General features: G+C 39.5%; 1 protein-coding gene across 3 annotated transcripts in view; it reads right to left on the reverse strand.

Annotated features, from left to right (window-relative positions):
* Positions 1-442: 442 nt before the first annotated feature.
* The window catches only part of LOC108934694 (receptor-type tyrosine-protein phosphatase eta-like), a 30,546-nt gene continuing 4,655 nt past the window's right edge, over positions 443-26,333 (reverse strand). Inside the window, exons 2-33 of one of the 3 annotated variants that reach the window (XM_018752733.2) lie at positions 20,745-20,766; positions 20,422-20,622; positions 19,333-19,593; positions 18,807-19,067; positions 18,232-18,492; positions 17,625-17,885; positions 15,791-16,048; positions 15,041-15,313; positions 14,043-14,309; positions 13,668-13,931; positions 13,297-13,554; positions 12,421-12,675; positions 11,951-12,205; positions 11,503-11,769; positions 10,942-11,205; positions 10,263-10,532; positions 9,710-9,976; positions 8,623-8,895; positions 7,521-7,667; positions 7,225-7,435; positions 6,925-7,043; positions 6,735-6,819; positions 6,331-6,375; positions 5,951-5,959; positions 5,754-5,841; positions 5,509-5,599; positions 4,983-5,056; positions 4,134-4,268; positions 3,794-3,910; positions 2,846-3,006; positions 1,236-1,371; positions 443-855 (exon numbers count right to left, since the gene is read on the reverse strand). In XM_018752733.2, the coding sequence (XP_018608249.2) occupies positions 700-855; positions 1,236-1,371; positions 2,846-3,006; positions 3,794-3,910; positions 4,134-4,268; positions 4,983-5,056; positions 5,509-5,599; positions 5,754-5,841; positions 5,951-5,959; positions 6,331-6,375; positions 6,735-6,819; positions 6,925-7,043; positions 7,225-7,435; positions 7,521-7,667; positions 8,623-8,895; positions 9,710-9,976; positions 10,263-10,532; positions 10,942-11,205; positions 11,503-11,769; positions 11,951-12,205; positions 12,421-12,675; positions 13,297-13,554; positions 13,668-13,931; positions 14,043-14,309; positions 15,041-15,313; positions 15,791-16,048; positions 17,625-17,885; positions 18,232-18,492; positions 18,807-19,067; positions 19,333-19,593; positions 20,422-20,622; positions 20,745-20,766 (6,012 nt within the window). In that variant the 3' untranslated portion in view covers positions 443-699. Of the gene's footprint in view, positions 856-1,235; positions 1,372-2,845; positions 3,007-3,793; positions 3,911-4,133; positions 4,269-4,982; positions 5,057-5,508; positions 5,600-5,753; positions 5,842-5,950; positions 5,960-6,330; positions 6,376-6,734; positions 6,820-6,924; positions 7,044-7,224; positions 7,436-7,520; positions 7,668-8,069; positions 8,206-8,622; positions 8,896-9,709; positions 9,977-10,262; positions 10,533-10,941; positions 11,206-11,502; positions 11,770-11,950; positions 12,206-12,420; positions 12,676-13,296; positions 13,555-13,667; positions 13,932-14,042; positions 14,310-15,040; positions 15,314-15,790; positions 16,049-17,624; positions 17,886-18,231; positions 18,493-18,806; positions 19,068-19,332; positions 19,594-20,421; positions 20,623-20,744; positions 20,767-26,333 lie in introns of those variants that run through there. The other 2 variants (XM_018752734.2, XM_018752735.2) reach the window with 2 other exon arrangements.

Below are 26,333 nucleotides of genomic sequence, written 5' to 3' on the forward strand. Positions count from 1 at the left end.
ACATTAGCCTGCTGGGTGTGCTCAGTTTACCAAAAGTGTAAGGAAAATCTATTTAACCTCACCTTGGAGAGATGCAGCTTCCGCAAACAAAGGGCTCACAAACAGTAAGACCACGGTAATCCTTATCAAATGGCATTACTACACTAGAAATATCTAGTTGGCTGAATGACTTTATACATCTTTGTATGGCAGACTAGTATCTATTTAAATATATACATTAAAATTATTGTAAACTATAGAACTGCATTTTTGTCTATCCTCACTTAAACAGAGGCACTTAATAAAAAGCAAAAAAAAAAAAAATCCAGAGTTTAAAATCTTTTGCAAGATAAAATTTTGCAAAAAAGCCTTTTTGTAAGCATGATATACAGGAATATTCAAATATTGAATATTCTTATTAGACATTCTCATGTAACAATATTATTTAATCATTACTACTGAACTATTTCTAAGCGAGTTTTATGCATTCAAGTTCTCTGTTGGCTAACGTTTTATACAGTCTTATATTAATGCTTTAACTATCAACATTACCACTGGTTACTCTCCAGACTTCTCATCTCCGGTGAAGTTGATACTTGCAACCAGAATTCTTGAAAAAAGTATTTGCCTTGTAGGGAACATTAGAAATGAACATCTTCCTTGAGGCTGTTGTCCTGTAAGGCCAGAGGAAGAAGGCACTGAAAGGTAAGGAGTATGCGCTTAAGCGTGGTGGTAGCCGTGTTTAGACTTCCCTGAGGGTTCAAAGTTTTCGTAAATAGAGAGCGCAGCTGTGTTCTGGTATATCAAGTCCACATTAGTCCCAGTCCGTGCCTTGATAATGTCCATGGCGCACTGGTTCAAGAACACATACTGGTCCTGCAATGACAAATTGAGGACATCAAGTTCTTACACTGGGAGAAATATGTGTTTTATTACACATTTTTTTAAAGAAAAAAAATTGGTGGAGGGTATCGGGATTTGTCTGTCTTGTGTCTTATGCACCTACTTGATCGATGAACCTCGGTGCAGCAAGTGGTAGGGAACAAACTAGGTCTGCTTGAGACTTTCATGTCTGCAGCTGTGTCTCCTTCTCTCAATGTAATGCATAAATTGTACTTTTGCTGAGATGTACGTCGCTTTGGACAAAAGTGTCTGCTAAATGAATAAATGTAAATGTAAATGTAAATTACACGAACTGTGCTGATTTGTGCTATGGCGGGAAGCTGGGGTGGTGAAATCGTTTCAGTTGGACCCACCTCAGTCTGGACCATGAGTGTTCTGTGCATTCGCAAGTCGTGGATGATTCCAAAGACGTCCACCACGCCGTCACGCTCGATCTGGAAGATCAGGCGATCAATGGCGATGAAGGTTCCCGTTCTCCCGACTCCCGCGCTGACCAGGAACACGACAGTGCAGAAAGAATTAGACAAATCCAGTCAGTGCACATCCTTAAAATTTTTGTATTGGCTGTTTTTATCTAAACACATTGCAGCTTTGCACTGTATGTGGTATTGGTGTTAACCTCCATTTATATTTGTTAATACAATTTATTCTGTTATGTATTCTGCATTTTACTCTACTATGTGTTTTGTATTTTATTCTCCTATTTATTCTGTATTTTGCAATACTAAATATTCTGTATTTCTAGTTACATTTTTTTCCCCATTTAGCAGAGGCTATTCCTCAAAGCAACACACACACACACACACACACACACACACACACACACACACACCATCTGAACCGCTTGACCCATACGGGGTCGCGAGGAGCCAGAGCCTAACCCAGCAACACAGGGACTAAGGCTAGCAGGGGAGGGGACACAGACACACCCAGGATGGGATGGGACACCAGTCCACCACAAGGCACCCTAAGGGGGACTCAAACCCCAGACCCACCAGAGAGCAGGACCCAGTCCAACCCACTGTGCCACCACGCCCCCCGCAAGCAACATACAGTTCAAAGGAAACAAATGTGCATTTCAATAGCAAATTGAGAGAAAGGCCTATAGGTGCAGACATGTGATTCTCAAGGTACAGTTAATTAGTTCTATATTACCGTTTAAAATAAACCTATATTAGATAAATAGCTGTATATCAAATTGGTAGAAAGTGTAACTTTTTTAAAACATAACATTAACATGAGTAGCAGCGTATAGAATTAACAGCAAATACAATATGTGTAAGTAAAATAGGTAATTGTGACAAACAATGTAATGCAAATTTATGGAAATCTGGAGAGGAGAGGTCTGAAAGAGATGTATTTTTAGACCCTTTTTGACTGCTGACAGGGATTCAGCAGTGCTGAGTGAGAGAGGGATGTGGCATCACACATTGCAGGAGTTGCAGAAACTGATCTTCGTTACACTTGCATAAAGACAATGGAGGTGAATTGAATTAAACTGGGGGGTGCGGTGGCGCAGTGGGTTGGACCACTGTCCTGCTCTCCCGTGGGTCTGGGGTTCAAGTCCCGCTTGGGGTGCCTTGTGACGGACTGGCGTCCCGTCCTGGGTGTGTCCCCTCCCCCTCTGGCCTTACGCCCTGTGTTGCCGGGTAGGCTCCGGTTCCCCGCGACCCTGTATGGGACAAGCGGTTCTGAAAATGTGTGTGTGTGTGTGTGTGTGTGTGTGTGTGTGTGTGTGTGTGTGTGTGTGTGTGTGTGTGTGTGTGTGTGTGTGTGTGTGAATTAAACTGAATTGAAAACCAACATGCAGGACCAGAGATGTAACCTTAACTAAGCAGACGACTAAGCTAATGCGGTTGTCAGGTCTGTTGGCAAACCACCCACATAAGTCACCAGCTCAGATACAGTATGACACCCAAAGGGCCAATGGCTAGACAGTAGCCAGGTCAAGGCCAGGACTCACCTACAGTGCACCACGGTTGGGGAATTTCGGGAGAACTCATCCATGTGCTCCCTCACCAGGTGCCGGAAGTTGATAAGCAGCTCAGTGGTTTCCGGAACACCATGGTCCGGCCATGCCGTGAAGTGGAACTGCTGCAGGTTGCGGTTTTCTGCAGTTTTCACCTGAAAGCCAACAAGAGACATGATGACATCTGTTTAAACAGATGAATGACAGGATGGACCTGATACTAATGATAACATTTTCAAGTTCAAAACTCTGGTTACGGCCAACAAGACCATCAATGGACCTGCTCCCTGATACCTACGGGACCCGCTCGCTCACAACATCCCAGCCAAAGTCTTACACTCCTCCACTTACGGCAACTTGCTTGTTCCACACAAAAAAGGTCTAAAATTAAATTAAAATACACACACACACACACACACACACACACACACACACACACATTTTCAGAACCGCTTGTCCCATACAGGGTCACGGGGAACCGGAGCCTACCCGGCAACACAGGGCGTAAGGCCAGAGGGGGAGGGGACACACCCAGGACGGGACGCCAGTCCGTCGCAAGGCACCCCAAGCGGGACTCGAACCCCAGACCCACTGGAGAGCAGGACCGTGGTCCAACCCACTGCGCCACCGCGCCCCCCGTTAAATTAAAATAAAAAATAAAAATAAAAAGCCTGAAGGTTCTCAGTTTTAAATCCAGTGTAGTTTTAAATCCTCTGTCTCTCAGAACTGCTAACTGCTATATAAGACCTATTTCTCTCCAGATTTTCTATCTACTATATAAATTTTACTACATTATGTATTTAAAAAATTGTAGTGTACCAGTTCAATATGCAACAACTTGTGAAATGTAAGCTGGCTAAATAGTGCTAACTGACTGCACTTAGAGAATTTGGTGTTTGCATCTGTATCTCTCCTTCTGTTGGTGAAATGGACTCTGCTCACATTCTTCACATCGAACTCTCTTATGGTCCAGTCCTCCATGACGATTTCAGACGTTGCTGTCACTGTTATGTTGTTAAAGTGCTTGGTCGAAGAAGGCCAGTATTCTTCACATTTCACCTGGAAAAAAGAAAATTATTGTACTTTACGCTTCCAAATGACTACCAACTTTCCTATTGCACATTTGTTGTATTTTATATTCTTTTTTCTGTGTCTCAAACAATTGCACGTGGGGGTCATGTTTTCTTTACACTAGGACATATTCTTACCACAGGTGAAAGTCCACACCGGTTTAAAGGGGATGTGTGTGTTTGTGTCTGTTCCTTCCATACACCCGACTCACCCGCCCTTGTTCATTGCACCTGGTTAGCATGACCAAGGTGCGAACATTTTTCTCCCAGATCATCCTCCAGAACTCATTCACTGTGCTGGGCAAAGGACCCTGGGCAGCAATGAACTCCTTCCTGGAATTATAGCCCTGTGCAAAAGCAAATGAATGTTCACGTAGTGGAAATAGCACCACCACCAGGAAAAGTGTGGTACTGCACTTCATCGCAAGTTTCATTTCTTTAGTGTGACAAAATATATTTGCATTTAGTATACACTTTTCTCCCAAGCAAAATACAATGGTTATTAACTAGTATTTAGTTGACATCTATGTATAACTAACATGTATAGTCGTTCATCCATTTATACAAGAGAGAAATTGCAGACACTCATTTCCAATGAACTCTATGTAGTGTTGCTGTCAGCCAACACACCTTATTCAGCAAGGTGACTTACACTGCTAGTACTGTACACTACTTACAAAGGGTCACTCACCCATACATCACTGGAACACACTCTCCTAGTCACTCACACAGTCAGAGTGACAGAGAAAAAGAGTGTGTGTGTGTGTGTGTGTGTGTGTGTGTGTGTGTGTGTGTGTGTGTGTTTCACTGATGTATGGAGGAGTGACCCAGTGTAAGTAGTGTATCTAGCAGTGTAAGTCACCTTGGTGAATAAGGTGTGTGGGTTCAAAACACTACATAGAGTTTACTGGAAGTCGCTTTGGAGAAAAGTGTCTGCTAAACAAACACATGTAAATGTAAAATAAATGTAGAGTTACCAATTGACCTCAAACACCAATCTTTGGACTATGGGAGGAAACCCACATGAACATCAGAAGTATATGCATTTGCGTACTACATACCGGCATGTAGTTGGCATTGATATAGTCGTCATATGGACTCCCTTGGACTGAGAGTTTGACTCTTGAGCAGTCATCTTCATAGAGAATAGGATACATAAAAGAGACAAAAAAAGATGAAAAAATACAAAGTAATGAAATCTATATTCATACAATATATATGTACATATTTTGCAACTGTCTGCATTGTCTGGGAATCTTGTCGTGAGACTTAATTCTATGTATTTCTGTAGCATCTGTTGTCTATATGTCTCTCTATCAGCAGCTATATGTAACAATTTTCCCCATGGATCAATAAAGTACTTATCTATCTATCTATCTATCTATCTATCTATCTATACACACACACACACACACACACACACACACACACACACACACACACACGTGCATAATAAAGAATGAAATCAGCACCTTACCAGGTATGGGAGAAGGTGATACACTCTGTATTCACTGACATATGTAAAAATAAAAGATAAGGGCTATGACACTGAGAGAAGGGCAACAGCCGATGGCTCAGCTGACTCACACGGAAGTACGTTGTTGTATCGGTTCTTCCCTTTGTTCTCCGGAGCCAAAGCACTGCTCTTTGCCTGGGCCACCCCCACAGACTTCAGGTTCTACAATGGGGGAAAAGTGGTCATATGGCTTATACACCAACAAACTGTAATCACATATTTCAGACATACAGAAGAAAGAGTTTAACATATCTTAGCATTACAAGATGCAATTTGTAATACTGCTAATTTAATTTTTTTTTTTTAAATTTTGTACCTCAAATTCTTCTGCAAATCCACAGTTAGAATTGGCACGCTGCTTCCTGAAATATTCCTCAAAGTTTTCCACCTTTATGGGAACACTACTGCAAGGCCAAATACAAAAGACAATTATATTGGAAGTTTGGAGGTGCGTTTTACATTTTTCATTGCAAAAGGTCCATTATGCAAACACACAAACAAAGGTCTACTTACACTTTGGCTCTGCAAAAAAAAAAAAGTAAAAAGTCTATTAGTTCACCCACGTAGCATATAGATCATATCCAAGTTTGTGAAAATTCATAACTCTGCAGTGCACAGACCTATGTTAGAATAATTAATTAAAAAACATACTTTACAGAACTCGTGTGGGACACAGATTCCAGTATTTAAAAGTGTCGCCCTCATATTTTGTAATTTAGAGTTTACTGCCAGTCAACTGTCATTCATATTCAGTTTTAGAAATGGATGTCTTGATAAAAATGAAAGGCCCGAAGGCTACTATAAAGAAAACATTTTGAAAAAGTAGTTGTATAATATTCAGACTAATATGTAGTATAGGGGAATAGACTGAATGAAAATGTAAAAATAATTACCTTAAAGAATGAATAGGGACCTCTGAGTTTTCTGGCCTGGCACGTCTAGGGGAAAATAAATCCATTTTTAAAGATTTAAACATTCCACACATTGCATTTATCCATAACTTTGTGTATAGTTATCAAGGAACAAGATAATTTGTAATTTTTCTGTCATTTTTTGTAATTTACTTATTTCTTTACATTCTTACACTATTAATGATTTACATTTTTTGTATTTATACTACTGTTTATAGTCTTGTGTTTGTATACTCTGTAAAAGTTATTTATGCTGTAATTCTGCATCAGCTGTTTTTGTCTGTAAATATTGGAAGCATCTCGAACCACAGCAAATTCCTTGTGTGTGTCAGCACACTTGGACAATAAAACTCATTCTGATTCCCATATAAGTATGTGATCGTTACCTTTTGAAATAGATCACAGCAAGAGCAATGAAGACAAACAGAATGAGTAAGCATGACACTACTCCAGCGATAGAGGCAATGACGACTGAAAGAAGAAAGAACAAGTTTTTTTTAAACAAAGGTTGACATAGCTGACATATATAAACCAAAGCATTTCTCACCAACAAAAGAAGCACACTACTGCCCGTACCTGGGTTTTCTGGAAGGCTGATTGCTCTCTGATGAAAAGAGGATACTGAGACATAGGATGCAGAAATATCCACAAATCCATCCTTCTCTTCAAGACGTGTAAACATAACTACAGCAAAACTGTGAAGAGTCATAAGACATACTATTAAATGACTGCAATGACAAATAATGACTAATGTATCCACCTTTAAAAGTTGACTATTAACTTTTCATCCCACTTATTATACACGTGGAATAAATGAACAAGAGGAACAACTTGTGCAATCAGTGCAGCACTTGGCTTTATAAAGAAAAATGATACCTGTAAACTCCTCTGGCTTTGAGGGGTCCATTGCTGTAGCTCTGCCACTTAGTACTGTCTCCAATGACAACTACGGAATTGTCGCCGTTTTGACTGGTGCCCAGGTTGTCCTTTACAACTGCTAGGTAAGTGCTTACTTGTCCAGCATCCCAGTCTTGATATGTTTTATTTAAGTACTTTGTCAGTGAGGACAGGCTTTGTCCTCTAACACCTAAAATGTATACACATACATACATTTAGTTAAACATAGCTACTAGGAAATAAAAATTAGCTAATAATAAATAATAGAAACATACTGTCCATATTGGAAGTCACCAGTATGGCGTAGTTCACAATGGGTCCGTTGGTGTAATTGAAGAGGCTGGAATTGAGTTCTAAAGTAAATTTATCAAACTCTACTTCGGTAACCTTCACGTACGTTTCAGCGTCTGGTACAGGGGGCACTGGAAAGAAAAAGACAAGGAAAATCTTGTTTATCATTTTCTGAAACTTAATAATGTAGAGCAGAGTGAAACTTGAGAGACATTTTTCACAGGAAATTGAGAAACACGGCAGAGTGTACACTGGCTCCTCGAATCACGAACTCCATCGACTCATGACTTTTCTTCTGGTTAATTTATTTTTAAATTGCATTGCCTTATGTATCTCACTCACTTATTCACTTTCCTCGTCCAAGTCAGGCTCTGTTTGGTAAAATTACTAACAGAGTAAAGGCGACCTGTGCCATGTCAATAGCTGGCAGTAACGCACACCCAAACAAAACACAAAGGTGGACTTAATTGAGCTTGCTTTCATGGTATTTTCAGTCTCTGGCTGCTGTTTTTGAGCATGGTGCTCATGTGGATGTCCTTGTAGTTCTAGTTTGAAGAGTACGTGTTACCATGGTGAAAAAAAATTAAAAACATGACTGTAGAGGGAAGATTACAAATTCTGCAAAGGATTATTGGATAAACCAGCCTGCAATTAGGACTGAAGAAGAGTCTGGGGAGGAAACATGTTTGTATTTTCAGTCATTTTACATTTGTTTTAATTTTAGCACAAGTTAATAAAAGTTAGTAAACAAAGCAAGTTAATAAAAATATCCAAATTATTTCTAAATTCATGGTAGCTACTCCATATCCAAGAATTTTATGGAATTTAACCCAAGAACACAGTGCGGGAGATCTATATTGTTCAGACATCACTGATTGCAACTTAGGGGTAAACGTGACTTTTGATTTAGAAACAAGGTAAATGAAGAACAGTCTTCTGGGCCCACTGTGTTCATAAGACGACGAGGCAGTGTATTTTCCTCCTTCGAAGAAAGCAATGCCCCAGTAAGAATGTTCATTTCCAACATGTGAACTTTTTATCTGCTAAAACAATAGAAGGGTGAATAACAGAATAATGCAAACATACCTGTGATACCAGTTTTACACGGTATTTCATTGATAGCGCTTGACTTTCCACACCCTTGAGTCTGAAGACTCACACTATATTGCGTGTTGTACGAGAGACCAGCTACGTTGTGTGTGCATGTGGGATCACATGTTGGGATGCTCTCCGTCACATTATCCATTACTTGAACTTCAAAGCCCTTATTTAACCCTTTGGGATTACTCCAAGACAGAGTGAGTACAGCAGCGGTGAGATCTGGTCCCTGGCACGTAAGGTCAAGAACAGGAGCTGCGTCTGCAAAATGCACAAATACCAATAAGCAAGGCCTCACGAGATTACAATAGCGGTCATCCTTGATTTATGGAAAGGTTCTGTTCTGATGATTTTTGAACGCTATGTCCAAAATTCCCTTATATTATATGAACCATAAGGATATATAAACAATTAATAGGTATGAATATTACTATGAATAAAAGGGCTTTGTTATATTTTTTCACTAGTCTCACGTATTATTCCATTATTCCATGTTAAAATAATACTGCTATAGAATAATAAGACAAATACTGTACAGTATTATAATTATATTTTCAAGCTGCATTGTTATTTTGACTATCATTTCTAAATCTGCTGTCTTTCGCTTTTTTGTTTCAGCACCATCAGAACACTACCTTTATGACTTGCTAGTCATTTTAAAAAACTAGTAACTTGAAAGGAATCTCAAATTAAATGTTTTGTGAGCCAAATGTCGTTCCTGCAAGACAGTGAGTCAATAAGAAAGAGGGTGCCTTGCAGCAGGACCGGCCAGCCCATGTTATTATACGGTAGGTGGAGTGGTCGTTATTAGACAATACGACCAAGTTTTGAGGCTTGAAAATAAAACTATAAGGTTAATGGGAGAGCTGTCATTAAGTACAGGTGGTTGTCAGTCGCATATTTTGTAAGTCAAGGACTAGAGTTTAAGGAAAACTCAACTGTATTCCTTATAATCCTCTTGACGGATGTACTGCCACTAAAAACAGAACTGAAGTGTCCATAATGAAAAAGACAGTTTGTGACCAGAAATTAAGCAACATTTAGAATGTGAGCTTAGATAAAAACCAGTGCTCACCTGTGCAATTTGAAACCAGTACATTTGAGCTCTCTGTCCCGTCCCATGTCAGTGTTGATATCATGAAGGTATACAGGGTTCCAGGGATTAAATGGACTGCTCTGTAAGTCTCAGTGGATGTCGTTGTATTCATCACACTATTTGTGCTGTATGTCGTGACCACTCGGTACAGGTATCCACTTTTAAAATCAATTGGCTTACTCCATGTCAGCACAACCTCTTCAGCAGATGTGGAATTTATGTTAAGGAACTGTACCTGCTCTGGTTCTAATAAAACAAAGAAAATTAAATTAAGATTCCAAAGACAAATTTACAGTTTTTTTTTGTAATTTTAACGTATTTCATTTCTAGCCTTAGTCTGGCCTTAGCCGTAGTCTGTATCTTGCCCCTTAATGAAACTGTAAGAATGTCAAATTCATGTTTGAAACTCATTCGGGACAAAAAAACAGACCCATCCAGAATGCAAAATGAACAGCTCGAGAAATGCTGAAAATATGACGCATCTAATTTCCTGTCCAACTCTGGTGAGGTACAAGAGGCATTGAACGCTTACTCGTTGTGACCAGGAACACAGCCACTGTCTCACTCACAAGCCCCATCGGTCCAACAGTAGCCACAGAGATGTTGTATGAAGTTCCAGAGTCCAGGCTGGACAAGTCAGCAGTGTTCCTTGACACATTTCTTGTCTCCATTGACATAGCCGACTGATAAGTCACCATATAGGTGAAGCTGCCGTTATCCATGCCAGGTGCGTCCATCCATTCTAAAGAAATTGTATTGGTTGTCTTGTTTTGTACTGTGATGTGTCCAGGTTTGTTAGGATCTGAAGGTAAAATAATTCTTTAATGTTCTCATGTATAGTTGACTCTCAATCCAATCTCATTCAGTGTCTCTTTCATAGCAACAATGGAAACACACACACACTGTCTGAGACCGCTCCTCCCAAGCGGGGTCGCAGCGAACCAGAGCCTAACCCGGCAACACAGGGCGCAAAGCTGGAGGGGGAGGGAGAGGGGACATACCCAGGATGGGATGCTAGTCCGTCACAAGGCTCCTCAAGCAGGACTCGAACCCCAGACCCACCAAACCCGCTGCACCACCGTGCCCCCACAATTGAAACATCACTAGCAATTTAACATGTTGAAAACATGGTGCTGTGAACTAATTAAGCCATTATATGGACAGCCAAAATGCCCACGTGGTCTGACCATCACACTACTCATCATACTCACAAGTTGCATTTGACACAGGATTGGACTGTTCACTAAAAGGTCCGCTGAATGTTTCCACGGTGACTGTGTATATACTCCCAGCCGTGAGGTTAGTGAACAGGCATGACCGAGCGGTCGAGGTTAACTCCTGATACACGGCTCCTCCTTGAGGGCTCCTCAGGCTGACCCCATACTTCTCCACATTGCCTCGAGGAGAGTCCCATTCCACAGCAATGGAATGATTTGTTCCTCCATTTGATACATGTGGTACCACTTTTTCAGGCACTGCGAATGAAATAAGAGTATCAAAATGAGATGAAGCTGCACAGATGAAGATGGTGAGAGGTTTTAGAAAACTGTATTAGCTTTCCATTCTCTCTTCCTGAAACTCCGAATGAAGAGTAAGAGCCTGGTGTGACATTTTTATGATGGCATATATGGTTTGCTCATTTAAAATCATTCAGAGAAATCATCTTTGACTTATTACTTGACAGAAACTTGTAGGCACCATTCCTGTTCCGATATACATCACATCAACAGCAGGTGTGATTTAAGGGTGGTAGAACAAAAAATAAACTGTACTTGTGTATTGAAAGGTTGTAACTGGTGTTCCTTCAATGCCATTTGCTGCCTGGGAGTAAATCCTAAAGGAGCAGTTGGTTCCTGGGATCAGACCAGCGATGTGAGCTACTTCAGTCTGCACCGACTGGTTCTTTACAGCAGGTAGGCATCCAGAGATCTCAACTCGGTAAGAGTAGCCATTTTGGTATTCCGGAGGTCTGGTCCAATTCAAATATACCGCCGTTGTGTTCAGTGCATTAGAGTCCACAGGGCCGATGGAATATGGCCCTGAAAGTAGCACCAATATTAAAAAAAATTTGCATTTAATGCAAAATGATATGATCACGAAGTACAGCTTTCAATTTCAATTTCAGAATACAGTTCACAGTATGTACACGATATCACTTGCTGTCAGGTTTCACAAAGATTGATAACTAGGTAAAGCAATGTGTCACTATGATGAACCTACTTGTGAACAATGAGGTGAACGTGGCAGAAGCATTGAAACCACTGTGGCCCTGAGTTATGACACTGAAAGTATAGTTGGTCCCGGACTGAAGACCTCCGATGTTAGCAGATGTGTTCCAAGTGTCTAGGCTCACGTTCGTGTTTACCACTGTAATGAGATACTGGTAGACATCCCTGGAATCGGGCGGTTCCCAAACCAGGGTGACATTAGAAGCAGTGATTTCAGAGGCATGAAGCTGAGAGATGGACTTGGGTACTAGGGAAGAGAAACGGTAAGACAGGTAAAAGCATAAAAACACCCAGTTACAATGAACAAACCCAATGACAGTAATATTTTGGTTGTTAAAAATATATTATTAAAATAAAAAGTAAATTATAAAACATATACTATTTTATGTCTGGTTATAAAAAAAATGGGTAGTGGTTTCAAGAGCTATAGAAACTGTACTAAAGTAGACATTGGGAACTTACATGTAAACACTTGTAAGGCTACTGGTGTGCTCATGTAGGCCATTAGCCCAATGGTCACCACAGAGATGTTGTACCCAGTAGCTGATGTTAGGTTCCCCAGATTGATCCAGTTGTTTGAGGACCTGGTTTTATTCCCCTGGGAGTAGACAATGAAGTCATACTGGCCAATGTCCATGTTGACTGGTCTTTCCCAGCTGATGTTAATGGAATTCGTGGTCTGCTGTTCCACTTGGATGGAGTTTGGTGGATTGGGATCTACAGTAATTAGATTAATTGAGTAATTAGTAGATAAATATTCCTAATTAGGATTAGCAGGTACAAAACACCAGCTATTTGCAATGAAAATCTGAAGTATGACTAAAACATGACTAGAATGTTTATATACTGCTATCTATCAAAGTATAAATACAATTTATTGCAGGTATTGTATTTACTGATCTTATTTTTTCTGCAACACCTTGCAGATTTTATGTAGAAAAATGTTAAAACCTATGCGGTATGTACCATGATTTTATCACAGCTAGGATGAAATTCCTGGATATAACACAACTGACATCTGGTATTTTTGGGAGTTAAATCATTTGAGGCAGGGAGGATCCCATCAGCTTTGCATCAAAGAATTTTTTTTTATCTATTGCAAGGTAGATAAGAAGAGCACTGAGCAGCTCCAGCGCTCATAGGAGATTTTTAACAGCAGACACTTCATCCTCTATTCCTCCTCTCAGTTCCAGAGTCTTGACCAATTCCTCAAGTCCTCAGTACAAAAATCCAACACAATGGACAATATCAATATCCAGATGTGCTGCAAGTTTAAATGGATCACACAGCCTCAATATTTTCTACACTAGTAACTCAAAGTATTAAAGAGAAACTCACAGGTTGCATTCTGCATCATGTCGGAATCCACTTGAAAAGGTCCACTTTTTGTTGAGAGAATTAAGCTGTAGAGTTGCCCTGGCCTTAGGTTTGAGACCACTGTTGAATTGCTGGACAGTGGGATTTGGGTATAAACCACAGAGATATTGCTGTATACTGTGATTCTCACAAATTCATAATTCCCTTTAGGACTGTTCCAAGTTACAATAAGACTTGAAGTTGTTCCAACAGCCATTATATTCGTCGCTTTCTCTGGTTCTGGAAAAAGTGGGGGAAAACAATTGCAGTTTAAAAAAATATGATGCTTAAACTGATGTCAATTTGAAGATCAGGTGATCTGCATGAGACAGATGTTAAAGCTGGAACTGTACTTGTGAAATTTAATGCAGTTGCCGTGTCCGATGGAACTCCGTTCACCACTGCAATAACGGTAAAGTTGTAACTGGTGCCAGGAATGAGGTTGGAGAAGCTGAATCTCTTGTCTGTGGTATTTGTGCCCTGTCTGCCCAAGTCTGACTGACTGATTGAGACCAGGTACAAATATGAGCCCTGGTCATAATCTTGACTTGTCCATGTGAGATTTATTGCTGTGGTGCTGACAGCCATCGCTGTAAGATTTCCTACTGGCCTGGGTTCTGAGAAATAAAAGAGTTTTAGACACACACACACACGCGAGAGTTTTAGACTTTAAGGTAATTTACTTTCAGCATACAACTATCAGCATTTCGTGAAGATAGTATACTCACTTGTCTGGCATATTGTGACCTGAGACACACTGTATGCGTTACTTGATGCTATTGTTGTTACAGTGGCATTATATCTAGACCCTGGTACCAGATTCAGGATCTCGGTATAATTCTGTGCCACTGTCACGTTTTCCACCAACCCTGAGGCATTAGTGATTTGGACCTGGTATGTGTAATAGGGCTGGAATCCAGCAGGGCTCCCCCAATCAAGTCTGATGGAGTTGATAGAGACCGAACTGGCTTTGAGGTTCTGTACCGGATTAGGCACTATGAAAAGAAAATCAAAAATAAAGAAAAGGTCATTATGCTGTAAGTGATATAAATATCAACTAACTCACAATTCCCAGAAATATTTCAGGTGCTTACATAAGCACAACCTTTCAAACATCACCTAATTTTCCTCTAACCCAAGTGTACTTACCTCATTTCTAAGTAAATATAAAGAAGCAGTGTTTTTTTTTTAGCAATTTACAAATGTTTGACTTTCTCTTAACCTCCCTAATAATTTTATGACTTATTAATTCATGAATACCGAAGAACAGCAATTAGACCCCGTGGGACAGAGGAAATATGCCAAATACAGTATAACATTCTAAAAATTCAGAAGATAGCGTGAGATTCAGAAGACTGAAACAATTTAAGACAACAAGAAACAGAGGTCGGAAAATGCACAAAAGTTCTCAACACCTTTGCCCAAAGAAACCTGCAACACTAAGTCTGTAAACCAAGCCACTTGGAATGATTTAAGCAGCAGGGATTTGAACCAAAGTCTTAATTCGCAAGACAAAGACTCTAACAACTACAGTATCCACTCCCCCTATCAACACCAACACATTCTGCCACTACAGTCGAGATGGAGATCAGCTAAGATTGGGCCAAAAACATAGGCCCAACCTTCGCAACTGATCTGTTCTAATCCTGAACATAATGCTGAAGCATCTCATGACTTGGCCAGTGCAGAGCATTGGATATGTTAACATAAGGCAAGATGAACTTACAGGTGGAGTCACCTTGACACACCGTCGAACTACTCAACCCCTGCCAGCCTACTGCAGCCACACAGTAGCAGTACTGTGTTCCAGAAACCAGACCAGTAAACTGAATGTGGTTCTGTGAAGAAGCTATAGACTGGGAGATGTTGCCCTTGGCGGGCATGTAAGTTATGTTGAAAGTAACATTCACAGATGCATCCATGAGAGGCCTGTCCCAGACAAGGGACACAGAGCTGTTGGTCTTTTCCTGTATGCGGATGTTTGCAGGAGGGTTGGGTTCTGTGGACAAGGAGAAAACAACCAACTCACACATGTAAGCATTTCAGAGAGAAAACGGTGTCTTTGAGCAACTGCTGACCCAGGGTGCTTGGTGTACTTTGCTGTCAGAAGCTGTCAACACTATAACACAACCGACAGACCAGAAACCTTGGGCTTCTGCACAGTAGAATCCCCTAACGGATATTTGGACTACCACAGGTTTTTCTCCCTTCGGCTGTGATGGGGAGTTTTCTGTTTTCCTCTCCACTATTGCCAGCTAGTTTACTCTGTTTTCAATTATATGTGTTACATCTGTAATTTTGCATTATTTTCAGTAACCTTGTTTCACAAGCTTGTTCAGCACTCTGTGTCACTCTGCTGAGAAGAGTGCACTGTAAAAATAAACTGAACTGGGCTCAGTTTTAATGCATAGTATTTCAGAAGTACTATGTGATGAGCCAGTTGGCATTCTGGAGGGTTCAGCTCATCATTACTTACTGGTGGCAAACTGGACAACATCAGATGTATTTCGGAAAGGCCCACTGACTGAAGTCACAGTGATGTTGTTAAGAATTCCAGCAGATAATCCAGACATGGTATAATTTGTGGAACTCGTCGAGTTCGATGTCATGTTGGAGCTGTAGCTTGCAATGTTCACTTCATACCATACAACATTTCCCTGAGGAAGGCTCCAGTAAATAGTGAGGGTACTGTTTCCTGGATTTATTGATGAGATGTTCCCAGGTTTTGCAGGCTCTGTAAATATAAAACAACGCACCATACATTTGTGACTAGGAAGAAAAATGGAGGCCCACACACTCGTGAACATCGAGTATAGGTATTGTAACTCTGCAGAGAAACTTGCAATCAATGGACCTTTATTAGAATAATGTAAGGTTCAGAAGTATCCACATGTGTGCACTCCTTTCAAACCTATTGTTGGCTCACTATGTGAAAATAAGGTTGAGGGAACAATGGTTCATAACCCTCAGGAAGTCCATCTATTCTGCTCTGTACAAGGAGGTTGATACTGCCTTCTAATGACTGCACTGCATTTTTAATTTGCCAATATCATTGACAGCCATTCACTGTTGTTCACTCTAGAGGACATATGTTTTTTAAGTATGTCTCCCAAACTGCACATGCTACAATTCTAAATCTAGTGCACCTTGCAGAGGATTTTCTGCATTTATAAATGGTTCCACACGTTTCAGACTGGCATTTGGATTTCCAAAAAAACCAAGAAATAAGTCCAAATATCTTTTTTTTTTTTTTTGCTCGCTTGTACGAAGATAAAACTTAAAGTGGAAATTAAAAAGAAAGAATTTACATTGTTAATTGATGAACTTTATCGAATAGCCACGCGCATTTATACATGATTGTGTGTATGATTACACACTGTGTAATGGAAACAGATCTACTGTTGTACGCATTACAGAGGTGGAATCACTTGATACTGAGAAAACAATGGTAAATTAGTGTCACCCTAGTTATCAAATATCATTGAACTGTTGAGGAACACAGAAAAGGCCTATGATTTGAATATTGTATTTTAAACACTTGATAAATGGAAGTCAATAGCAAGACCCATTTCTGAATAACTTCTTTTAAAAATTATTTAAAATCAACTTATTTTGAAAGGGCTGCTTCAGTTGAGTTATCTGCTGCAACCACAACAATGCAGAACAAATACTGAGTTTGAGCAGCTACACTACTCTATCGAAGGAAATATCTCCCTGAGGAATACTCCAGGTCAGAGTGAAGGATGCTTTCGTGATTTGCGAAACAGACAGGTTTGTGATGACCTCAGGACCTGTGCGTGTGAGAGGGGGGTTACGGTATGTAATTAACACCTGGACTTCATTTCTACATCTTTCTTTAAATTTCAAGTTTCATGTTTATTCATATAGCAAATGTATCATACACAGAGGTCAGTGAATGTGCCTTACAGTCAAAGGAAAAAATAAAATAAATAAGTTAAGCCTACATAAAGCAAATTCCAAAACAAATTAGGAAAGTATTATAGAGGAAATTACATAAAAGAAGTGTTAGTTTAGTTCTTACTCTATAGGAAAATAAAAATGGGATTCATTGTGAACTCCAACCATTGTTCCATCAAAGGAATATGTGTTTTACCATTCAAAACTGTTTGAAATGATATACATTTGCAAAATTATAATGTATAGTTTTGCTTATGAGTGAACCCTATTTTTATGCCACAATTCCATCTGAAAATTTGTTTGGAGTAATACCAATAAGTAAATTTAAAAACTGCAAAAAAATATGATGGTGCACAAGAGATACACATTTTAAGAGAAAAATAAATACTCACTTGTAAACTGGGACAGACTAACAGGGGCACCTCTGGTTTTATTATCTCCAGCCACAGCAATAACGCTGAAGGTGTACTGAACACCAGGAAGTAAACTCGGTATGTAAATGTAAGATGAATTTACAGTTTGATTGTTGGTGTTATTATTATAAATCCACTGCACTATGTAGAAGGAAATATTTCCCTGAGGAGCACTCCAGGTCAGAGAGAGGGATGATGTGGTGATTTGAGAAACAGAGAAGTTTGTGATGACATCAGGCCCTGTGCGTGTGAGAGGGGGGGTAAAAGGAGAGAAATTAACACTATATATTCTATTTTCCATCTCCTATATTTTATATTCCGTAGGAAAATAAAACTGGGATTCACTGTGAACTCCAACCGTTGTTCCATCAAAGGAATATGTGTTTTACCATTCAAAACTGTTTGAAATGATATACATTGCAGAATTATAATGTATAGTTTTGCTTATGAGTGAACCCTATTTTTATGCTACAATTCCATCTGAAAATTTGTTTGGAGTAATACCAATAAGTAAATTTAAAAACTGCAAAAAAATATGATGGTGCACAAGAGATACACATTTTAAGAGGGAAAAAAAAGTACTCACTTGTAAACTGGGACAGACTAACAGGGGCACCTCTGGTTTTATTATCTCCGGCCACAGCAATAACGCTGAAGGTGTACTGAACACCAGGAAGTAAACTCGGTATGTAAATGTAAGCTGAATTTACAGTTTGATTGTTCGTGTTATTATTATAAATCCACTGCACTATGTAGAAGGAAATATTTCCCTGAGGAGCACTCCAGGTCAGAGAGAGGGATGATGTGGTGATTTGAGAAACAGAGAAGTTTGTGATAACATCAGGCCCTGTGCGTGTGAGAGGGGGGTAAAAGGAAAGAAATTAACACTATATATTCTATCTTCCATCTCCTATATTTTATATTCCGTAGGAAAATAAAACTGGATTTCACTATGAACTTTAACTGTTGTTCCATTAAAGGAGTATGTGTTTACCATTCAAAACTGTTTGAAATGATATACATTGCAAAATTATAATGTATAGTTTTGCTTATGAGTGAACCCTATTTTTATGCTACAATTCTATCTGAAAATTTAAAAACTGCAAAAAAATATGATGGGGCACAATAGACATACATTTTTAAGAGAAAAAAAATACTCACTTGTAAACTGGGACAGACTAATAGGGGCACCTTCAGTTTTATTATCTCCAGTCACAGCAATTACGCTGAAGGTGTACTGAATACCAGGAAGTAGATTCACAATGGTAATGGAAGAGAAATTTGTGGTTTGATTCTGGAAAACATTGTTATAGTTGCACTTTACTCTATAGAAGGGGATATTCCCCAGAGGTGGACTCCAGGTCAGGGACACAGAGGATGTACCGATGTCACTTGTGGAAAGTTTAGTGATGACATCGGGCCCTGTTACCACGGGAAAGAGAAATCAAAGACCTTCAGTGTGAACACATGAACATCATTTCACACCTTCGCTGGGTAACATTATCATACTTAAAACTGATTTTGATTTAGGCTCATATAAAACTTCACCCAAAAAATCTTCTCAAAAAAGATCCAGATAACAAATACCACAAATATGACCTACCTGTGCAATGAAAGTATTTCTCAGAGAGGCTCTCAACTCCAAGTTTAACATTAAAAGTGTATGGATGTCAGTATGAAGACTTACTCGTAAACTGGGTTATGCTAACAGCTGCTCCTTCTGTTATGTTGTCTGCAGCCACTGCAGTAACTGTAAACGTGTATGCAGTCGCTGTAGTCAGATTGCTGATGTTAACCGGTGCTGATGTTTTACTGACAGATTTTACTTCGTTGTTGTTATTCCACTGCACTTTGTAAAAGGAATGGTAACCCTGGCTGTCACTCCAGTTCAGGAACACAGATGATGTTGTGACTTCAGCAACATAGAGGCTTCTGATGACATCAGGAGCTGCATGGACATGAGGAAGAATTTGAGCAGAACCATTCGAGGACCATTGGGAGCGGACAGATTTGAGCTGGGCTGATCATCTGTTTCAGGTTAAGTTTTCTTTAGAACTGATTTGTTTCACTCATCTGATTTTGAAATTGAGTTTTTACAAGTTAAATATTAAAGTTACCTTCAAGAATTAACAGACACTATGCTTCTAAAATTACACTGGCTCCACAGTTTCAAAGGCAATTGCAAGTGAAAGTCTTTTCGTATCTCGATTTTTTTGTAACTTCAAAGTCACTATTTCACTAAGTCACAATAAATAATACAATATTTACAATTAGGTTTTGCAAAAACCTCAGATAAAGCTGCAATAAATTCTCTACAACACTTTGATTAATCCATCATCAATAACTGCCTGTCCAGTGTAGGGTTACAGCAGTTTGGAGCCTATCTTGTAAGGACAGAGTATGAGGCACTGTAAAAAGGCATCAGTTTATCTCTGTGTAATAGTTTTATTATTTTTTAATGAACTTCAAGCTACTTTAAAACTGAAACTAATTCAAATTGACAAATTAAAAAATACATGTCTATTAGGTCATAATGAATTAAGACCACTGGCCAGTTCATGACATAAAAACAGCTAATGTTTCTTTGCTTGTGAGAAATTTTAGTTTTCATAATTATCTATACAATTGATTTAATTAATTTAATTATTTATTAATTAAAAAACTAATTAAAATAATTAATTTAATTATTTGTGCTTGCTGCTTATAGGGTGACAGAATTGTATATCCAGTTACACACTGAGCAGTAGAATATTTGTATGTCGAAAAGGATACTTACTTGTTGCAAGAGGAACACAGCAATTCCCAGGATTACAGGTCAGGTTAAAGGTGTATATGGTACCAGGTATCAGACCGGACACAGTGATGGTAGAATTTATTTGTTGGAAGTTATTGAAGTTGGTAAGTGTGCAAAAAGGGGCAACAGCAATTGTAATTTCAGTAGTATTTGTTGTTTCTGCTTTAAATCCACAATCTGAACCTAAAATAATAAAATGAAAGTGTCAGTTTTAACCTCTGAATGTGACACTATGGCTTAGAGAGTTAAAATCAAAATTGAAAAATTTAAAACACAAAGTAAGATAATGAAAAACGATCACTCACAGTTTGATTGCACGTGTAGGATCTGGAAAAAAAATACAAAACTAACTGATTAATATTTTAACAGTATTGTGCTCATATTTTTTTTCAAAAACAGCCATTGTAGACTTATAATCAGTAAAGGCAATCGTTACCACACATTGTAAACCCATTTTTTTCTTGTTCTGTTATACTAAAAATGAAGGAAATTCAAAACAGCATCATACATGGATACTAATAAGGGGGCATGCAGTATGATTTCAGCTTTGAACAATGCACACAATGCATTGCCTTCAAATGATGCAGCTCAGAAAGCGATGACAAAGTCCACTTTCACTAGCCTTCAAGAATTACTATCCATCAATCTGTGGAAAATGTTCTGAAACAAAAATGTTGTAGGGAATTTACAAGCGATGTATGCCATACTTCCAAAAACTCTTATATTGATTAAATGATAGTTAATGACTTCTTTTGCTGTGACATCAACACATTTGGCTTTGCGTTGAACATGACATACATGTGTTGAACATGGCAAACAAACATAGAGTTCTGACATTTATAAGAACCATCAAGCTTTGATGGTTTGTTGCCCATGGGTGTGGAGGTTTTGGTTGGATATAGTATAAGGAATGACGGCAGGGCGGAGGATGCAGGGTTGAGCTTGAGTGCTTATCGGAGAAAGCAGCAGATCCCAAACCCAGGTCTGGCACGCTATAGCAGGAAGGGATGCATGGAGAGCCTGAATAGCCACTTCCTCTAATAACCTTCCAGAAGGAAGTGCATTTCAAAGATTACAGACTCCGTCTTTCCCTTCAGATGCTTTTCATTTCTGCCATCTGCTCCTTCAAGAAACTGGTTGAACCTTTAAATGTTCAAGGTCACTTCGGTACAAAAGGAATGAACACACCCTGTTTAATGACCAACAAGGTCATGATCAAGTTTAGCTCTCTGGTTTGAAAGTAAGATAACCAGAAAAGTTTACCCAAAATGACATCTTTCTTTTGCTTCATACTTTTGAAGTATTACAGTACACAGATGGTAATATCAGTGCCATGGAGGTAAACACACACCACCAAATGGTAAAAAAGATATTTACACGGAATAATTGTCAGTAGACAGTACTAGCACTGCAATGCCATAATGATGTTGTTGGTCACAGATGACTACTTTGGACTGCCCCTTCCCAGAAGACTTCACTCTGGGGAGGGGCCTCCTCAGAACACCTGTCCTGCTCAACCCATCCACTGTATCAGTCATCTGGTACGGAACTATGGAAATCAGGGGGTGATATTTAGCAGCCGGGCCATTCGCTTTGTCTCGTTCAGGCCAGCTGGGCCCCGGGCCAAGCACTGATGTGTATCGGCTATAATTGTACAAGTGGCCACTCCTCCACTTCCTGCTTGGGTTTCAGTCTCTGCGGTTGCGGAGGGTATGCAAAAAAAAATTAAAGAAAAGAATAAAAGCCAGTCAGCCAAGCAGCCGAAAGCACTGAGTGAATTTGCATGCAGGCAATAACGGTAGCTTGCATCAGCTTGAGTCTATTTCGCTCACCTGATAAAGAGCACAGGGCTCTGATTTCGGGCTCCTGCACAGGACTGGGGCCTGGCAGACAAACAGGTATGGCCTTGTTGCTCTGCTGTCTAAATGGGTGAATGACTTTCGGGAGATTACTGCAGTGTATCTAGGATTCTTAACGGCCCTGAACAAAAGTGTCAGCTAAACAACAGTCACTGTTTACAAATTTGGAGAAAAGTGTCTAAAAATGAATAAATGTAGTGCAATGGGAACCGCAGACCTTCAGATCAACCATGTAACTACTGCATGCTGTCCTTTACACCCAATCAATTGCAAAATCAATATATTAATACCACCTGAAACATGGGGAAATGCTTGAAACTGGTTCTTCTAAGTCTGAATTAATTAAAATTTCAAGCAGTGCTTGCTGGGTATGTAACCACAGCAAAGAAAGAGAGAAACCACTGGAGTGTGGAAAGTACACTTCAGTAAACGGTGAACTGTGAGAGATCCTCTCCAGCTGAACATTTCCTTATTGTACGGTGGACTGCCAAAACTTCGTTTGTTTGTCCTCTTCACATAACTTAACCACAATGATTCCAGTTTACGACCCAACAGTTGTTTCAAAACACCAAATCACTACTTTGGCTGTGTCCTGTCCCTGCTGAAAAGGAGCATTCCACTGCTGATGTGGAACACTGTAACTGTTTCCATTTAAACAACACTGATGGTATCATCAGAGAGCTGTACACGGAACTATACTGTTAAAAAAAAAAAAAAAAACGATAACAGCCTTTGACACGCTACCATAACTTTTTGCAAATCGTATATGACAAAAAAAAAAAAAGAATCATTTCACCTGACCTTTCCTGCTCGACTGCATATACAAAAAAGAATAGCTGCATGTGTTGAACCATCATCTCCGGTTCTTCAAGAAATATGCACTTAGAAGCTCCTGATGAACTGATAGTTGACGGATAGTTAATTTAATGAGCGCTGGAAATGCACATTAAAATTTCCACCACACTGAGACACTATGCAAAATCCACAAGAATTGTGGCATAAGTAATATGTTTGGCCCGTTTCATCATGCCAGCAATCAGTATAAGCTGTCTTTTATCCATTCACAACACAAAGGAAACATTTCATAACATCACGTACTTGCGAATTGAGGTGACTTGTTTTTCCGCCACTGACAGCAAAGTCATGATTCACATGATAAATAATGCTTTACAACTGTGCAATGCAAATGAATCACAACCATTGTATATTTTGTGGTTTAGAAAAGATGCTGTTATATGACTGGCCACACAGCCACTGAATTGTAGACAAGCACACAAGAATGTGGAAATATTAATATCAGTGTACTATTTTGTTTGATATTGGGGTGCGGTGGTGCAGTGGATTTGGCCTGTGCCTGCTCTCTGGGGGGTCTGGGGTTTCAGTCCCGGTTGGGGTGCCTTGCGGCAGACTGGCGTCCCGTCCTGGGTGTGTCCCCTTCCCCTCCAGCCCAGCGCCCTGTGTTGCCAGGTCAGGCTCCGGTTCGCTGCAGCCCCACCTGGGATAAGCAGTTTCTGACAATGTGTGTGTGTGTGTGTACAACAGAGTGGCCAGAAGTTGACATCAGAGATTTCAAGGATTACGAAAGGTGACATTTCAATTGTGTATGCACAATTGATGCTTTCTTAATCAAGTAAATACTAAATGTTGTCAGGCAGTGCAAACTGCAATACATAGGTATAACAGTTGAGGCGGTGTCCCCACATCTGTTCAGACTATCCTATTGTGTCATCCCCAATATTTGACTATAACTTTTGAGTACTATTGCTAATTTTTGGAACCCCAATATCTGACAAGTTGTCACAACCCTTGTTACATGTATTGTCTATTAAAACGATAAAAAATGTTATCAAGGCCAACAGTATGAAAGCTCAGTCTTCAAAGACTTTCACACAAAGTGGTGTTAATATCAACCGTATCTCTCAGTATCCATCGCTGGTTTCAAGTTAACAACCGTCCAATGCTCTGTTACTTTCTGTGGGGAAAGAATATATGACTGCCACACTATGTAGATGATAATGTCAAAGAGAACAAAAAGTCATTGAAACTATCTTGCAACCATGAAAAAAGCAAAAAAACATTTAAGGACTCTTAAAAGAAAGCCATTGCTGTAAACTGCATTCCACAATGAGTGTGAGCATCTTTTCATCATCACTACTACTGTAAATGCGTTAGGCATTTCATATGCATGCTGGAGATTACATTCCACCTACCCAATTCTTGTAGAACTGCAGCCCTAATATGACCTGTGGCAGAAAGGGCACAGACAACAAAAGGCAAACCGCAGCAGGAGCCTGAATATGCTAAACAGAATAAGGAAAAAAGGCCCCTTCGTTGTTCCAAGTTCCCTGCAGTGGCTGGATATGTACGTCACCACTTTCCCCTCATTAATGACTCTGATTTCCCTTTCCTACATGTCCTGGACTCTGATTTCTCAGGACATTTATGCAAAACGGTGTACTGCTACGCAGCTTGACTTGTGCCATTGAAGAATTAGCTCCACTGGCAAGTACTGCACAAACAAGACAGCAATAGGTATAGCAGTGAAGGACACAGGCTTGTAGTCTAATAGCTGCTGGACCAGGATCCAGAAAGACACCTACTATTGGACCCTTAAACATGGTACTTTACCTTGTTGCTGCAAGGTGCAGTGGATGAAGAAGTCAGCTGTGCAACTACTGAAAGTTTCAAGATCGGCAAAAGTACGAGTCCATTTTACTTTATACTACATTAAAATGGAAAGACTGTAGCAAGCGTAGCTTTCCACAGCCCCAACCCACTTTCATTACTCACATACACCACCCCACCACCTGCCACAAGCGGAAACAACTTCACAAAACATACAAGATCACCTATTAATGCAATTATTATGAGTCAATTTTGCAGCAACAGGAAATGTCTGTGACTTCAAAAACGGTGCAGCTATCAGAATATTTTTTGACACAATTTTCACAAATTACTAAAGTTTTGAACGTTACAACAGCTCAGAAGAGAAAAAAAGTGGTCTGTACTGAGGAGCAGCAGAGGGAGGAAGGGTACAGTCATAAAGCACAAATACCGTGGTGCTTATTTAGACTGACAGATGACACAGTAGCAATGACCAACGACATGTCTGGTTCCATTATGACGGGGCATGTTTAGCATATACAAAAAGAATATTTTTCCTACATAAGACAAGAGGCTAGGTCAGTCCAATGAACTGTAATACCATTACGATATACAGAAGGACATCAGACAGTGTGCCATTTCATCCCTTCAGAGTCACCATCCATATAGACAAAAATATCTCCTATATTTCCATGACGCGGCTTTTGAAGACGTTTTAAGACACATAAGGCAAAAAAACGAACAAAGACAAATGCACAAATATAAACTGTCTACCTTCTTTTCACCCAAAATGAGGATGAATCTTATTTCAAAACAGGGTGCATTGACATAATACCCTATTCTCTGTTTTCACATGAGTTTTGAATTCCTCTGGATTCTATTATTTTAAAATGTTTTTTGTGCGTGTGAGTTTACTTTGACATTCTAACAAAGAGAACACTGACCAAAACACATAAGACAACACTTTAAAATAAAAGATGCATAACCAAAAAGACTTTTACACCAATGCCTTGCACTGTGGATAAATCAGTACACTGGGTCTTTTTGTTACAAAGGTTTCAGTTATAAACTCTGAAAGATACAAACATTTTCAGTTTACTTATATATTTTTAACTGCTTTTTCTTCACTTGTCTACTTTCAAAAATGTTTAGTGTGAACGTCACCTGTATTTCAGGAAACCACCATTAGTAGGCAGCAAAAGACACTCCAACAGTGTGAGACTGAACTGAGTCAACCAGCTTTTACAGCGGACCTTAGCGACCCGGTTATCGATGGCGAATGTCCTCCACAGCGCAGTGTTTTCAAGGCCTATCGGCTTATAGCAAGTGATTAATAACAAAATCAAGAGGAACACTGCACATGTCTATGGGCAACAATCTCCACATGAAGAGCAGTTTGTTGAATTTTCAATTGTTATTTTTAAAAATTTT

This window comes from Scleropages formosus, chromosome 11, assembly GCF_900964775.1.
Source record: "Scleropages formosus chromosome 11, fSclFor1.1, whole genome shotgun sequence".
NCBI classification, from domain to species: domain Eukaryota; kingdom Metazoa; phylum Chordata; class Actinopteri; order Osteoglossiformes; family Osteoglossidae; genus Scleropages; species Scleropages formosus.